The sequence below is a fragment of the Rhincodon typus genome, chromosome 11, assembly GCF_021869965.1.
Source record: "Rhincodon typus isolate 14 chromosome 11, sRhiTyp1.1, whole genome shotgun sequence".
Taxonomy (NCBI): Eukaryota; Metazoa; Chordata; class Chondrichthyes; order Orectolobiformes; family Rhincodontidae; genus Rhincodon; species Rhincodon typus.
The window spans coordinates 804,474-808,289 of NC_063342.1; the positions used below are offsets into that span (position 1 = coordinate 804,474).

Sequence of the window (3,816 nt, forward strand, 5' to 3'; positions counted from 1 at the left end):
GCCTCCGTATTTTCTGCAATAGCCTACCATGGGGAACCTTATCAAACACTTTACTGAAATCCATATACACCACATCAACCGCTTTACCCTCATCCACCTGTTTGGTCACCTTCTCGAAGAACTCAATAAGGTTTGTGAGGCACGACTACCCTTCACAAAACTGTGTTGACTATCCCTAATTATTGCTGTAATCGGGTGAGGTGACTGCTGCTGACTGTGTTGCTGAACTGTGGTAACCCCAGTGCTGACCCTTTTCTTGCAGAACAGATGTGCTGTGGTACGTCTCGTCCACTGCAGAGGGAAGGATTTCTTTGCAGTTCTGTGTGACAGGTAAGAGTTCCAAATCCTCTGTCGATAGCCTGTCCCCACCCATTCCTACCCACCTACACCTACGAGTCACCATGTTGAATGAAACTAAAATTCCCAGGGCTCGAAGCAGCTTCAGCACAGTCCCTGTGCTGCCTTTTCTGAGCTTTGAGTATAGTTCCTCAGGGGGCAATCTGACAGTCTTTAAATTGGCACCAGCCGACACAGGGTCTGCCTTTTCACTTAAGACATGGGATGGTTTAGTGTGGAGATTGGAGACCTCAGTGCATAATAGTGTCATCAGTCTAATTTACTCTGTATCTAACCCCATACTATTCCTGTTCTGTGAATGTTTAATAGCGATGGTGTAGAGGGAGCTTTACTCTGTACCTAACTGTGTGCTGCCCCTGTCCTGGGAGTGTTTGATGGCGACAATGTAGAGTGAGCTTTATGACTCAGTACTTTGTGCTATTGCCTTGCGTGTGTTTCCTGTATTGAATTGCCTGGTTGATCAGTCTCTCCTCAGTGTATGTTCTGGAGTTGGATGTGAAAGCTGAGAGACTCATTCACCAGCAGACGATCACAGCGAAGCAGCGAGCCTGGGATGTGACGTTCGATGACTGTGGTGGGCTCTGGCTGTTGGATGGTGACATAGCTGTTCTATACCAATTACACGAGGGGCTGTGGCGGGTAAGTGTTTGGGAACTGGGATTGCTGGTCAGTAATGGTCAACAGTAGGTAGGTGATGTGTTGACTGGTGGGAGCAGTGAAAATGGGACAGTACGGGTTCTCATCAAATTCATAGGAAATATGACCTTGGTAACAAGTTCCAAATATTCAGGAATTCCTATTTGGCAATTAGGGTTTAGAGCTGAAGGCACTCATAACCCATTGTATTCAGCGGCTGCTGAGACAAGGGAGTTTGTGAAACCTCCTTAGCTTGACTCTCTTGTGATCGCTAATCCCAAACCGACATTGTGAATTCCATGAAAAATGAATCTCTGTTCATCTCTGTGTCAATCTCTTTGATAGGAAATTCCGGATCATCCAGATCAAATGAGGATCAAAGAGGTTATTCGTTCCAACTGGCCAGTATTCGAGGGTAAATAGTTCTAACTCTGTGAAAGTCCAGTGTCTGATTGTCATGTCCTTAATATTAATTAGTGTACTTACTTGGTGAAGGCTGCGAGGCTTGCAGGCTGTAGTTCCTGTTTTCTCACTCCCTTTTTTCTTAAAAAAATGTTTACGACTTTGTAGTCTCCACGTACTGTTCTAGAATCTGTTGAATTTTGTATTGTTAACTTTCTACAGCCACTGTCTCTTCCAGCTCTGGCATGGACGTCTTCGGGATCGGGTATTTGTCAATTTGCAGTAATGTTAATTTCTCCAGTACTTGTGTTTTAGTTATACTAATTTCTTTCCATTTCTTATTGTCACTTGGTTCTCAATTATTTCTGGGAGGTTTTTTGTAACTTCTTCCCTGAAGACACATCAAAGTATTTGTTCAGTTTTTTTTAGCATTTCCTTACTCATTATTATAAATTCTCCTGTCTTGCCTATATGGGCCCATGTTTTTATTTTTCCTTTTTACATCCCTGTAGAAGCATTTACAGTATGTTTTTATGTTCCTTGCCAATTTAGAGTTATATATTCTCCATTTCTTTATCAGTTTCTTGGTTCTCTTTTGTTGAATTCTGGTATGCACCCAATCTTCAAGCCTGCTGTTTTTTTGGCAACTTTATAAGCTTCCTCCTTTGATGAAATGTAATCTTTAACTTCTCTTGTTACCTACAGTTGGATCACTTTTCCTGCTGGGTTTTGTGCCTTACGGGAATGTAAATTTATTATGAACCGTATATTAATTCTTATATAAATCACGCTGAACCTCTCAATTAGATTCCAGTCTGCAACTCACTCCCAGATATATTGTTCTACACGTAAATTGCACGAAAGCCCTCGAGTAGATTCTAGCCTTTATCTGTTCTTTCTCTTCTTTTTGACAGGCTCAGGGTCTGCAATTAGCTACAGTAATTTGTACAAAATGAGCATTGATAACATGGCTGAATATCAGTTGAAGAAAGAGCAGAGAATTGATCAGAGACAGAAAAAAAGGACATCGGAGCTCATGGCTGAGAGCAGAGACAGCAAAAGGCCAAGAGTGGGAGGAGTTATGATGTGATGCTGTGTAAATGCTGTACATTGTGACTCCGAACTGCGCCATTTGGTTTGGTGACTGTAAGCCATTCCTCAGTGGAATCTGAATGCATAGAACTGCTGGTGGGGGAACTGTGTGGGTGAGTGAGGTGCTTACTGTCAGCACAAGGTGGGAAGGTCAAACATGGAATGCTGCAGCAGCCCATCAAAGGGGATTCAGGAGGAAATCCGAGGAGCTGAGGAAAGTGAAAGACTGAGCAATCTGTCGAAAATCCATTGATAAACTCAGCAGATCTTGGCATGGTTCCTGTTCTTTACCAGTTGTGACCAATCATCTTGACTGCAGAATTTGAAACCAGCAAATGGCATTGAGCCCTAAGCCTATTGCATCGTTCAGTGAGATGATGGTTTGTGTATCTGATGTATTTCCTCCAGAGCCATATGTACCCTTGGCTCGTAAAAATCTCAGGTTTCAAGTTCTTCATTAAGCGAGTGGCTACTCTTAACTGGGGCACCTCTCAGCCACTAGGGTGGGTTTAGCAATGTTAAGCCATGGTCTTGAATTTAGATCAGTCTTTCGTTACCTGATCTGCAGAGATTTGCTAATGATTGCACCCTGGTTAATTCTGTCACTTCCAGACAACCTCAATTCCATTACAGTAACATTCGACCATTCTGGTGTTGAACAGCAGTGAACATTTTTGAAAATAAATCAGTACTGATATGGTGTCTGAGAGTTTCTGTAAGACTTCTTACAACATGGACACAAATATTATGAGTAAAAGTTTTAGGTTCACGGGTGACTTCCTGCTTACAGCATTCGCTAATGAAGTCATGATTTCACAGGTGAGAAAGGCAGAACTTCAGAAACAGTCACAGTGAACCAGGAATTGAATGTTGTCAAGTAGGACAAGGATGATCTCGGTTATTTATTAAGGTACATCTGACATTGGGCAATGCATGTAGCGTGTTTTTTCAATCATTCCTGGGATGTGGGTGTCAGCGGCAAGACCAGTGTTTGTTCTGAGGTTGACAGTCAGCCACCTTACCCTACAGAACACAACATTTCTATCAGGACAGTCTAGTAGACCCCTAGGCCATTTGAGGGCAGTGAAGAATAACCACGTTGCTGAGAGTCTGGAGTCACGTGTAGGCCAGACCAGGTAAGGATGATAGCTTCCCTTCCTTTAAAGGGCTCAACTGAACCAGGTTGGTTTTTATAACTGTCTTTTCATTTTATGATCCTTATTACCATGGCTAGATTTTTTATTTTACATTTATTACATTTAAATTGCACGAGCTGCTGTGGTTGGATTTGTACTGATGACTCTGCATCATTGAGCACAGCCTCCTGAT

At 42.5% G+C, this 3,816-nt stretch overlaps 1 protein-coding gene across 5 annotated transcripts in view; it reads left to right on the plus strand.

The window, feature by feature from the left end:
* The window catches only part of wdr4 (WD repeat domain 4), a 19,751-nt gene extending 16,562 nt beyond the window's left edge, over positions 1-3,189 (plus strand). For all 5 annotated transcript variants that reach the window (XM_020524829.2, XM_048602637.1, XM_048602640.1 and 2 more), the window contains 4 exons: positions 263-330; positions 822-996; positions 1,339-1,408; positions 2,310-3,189. In XM_020524829.2, coding sequence (XP_020380418.2) covers positions 263-330; positions 822-996; positions 1,339-1,408; positions 2,310-2,485 — 489 coding nt within the window. In that variant the 3' untranslated portion in view covers positions 2,486-3,189. The remainder of the gene's footprint in view (positions 1-262; positions 331-821; positions 997-1,338; positions 1,409-2,309) is intronic.
* Positions 3,190-3,816: the final 627 nt, after the last annotated feature.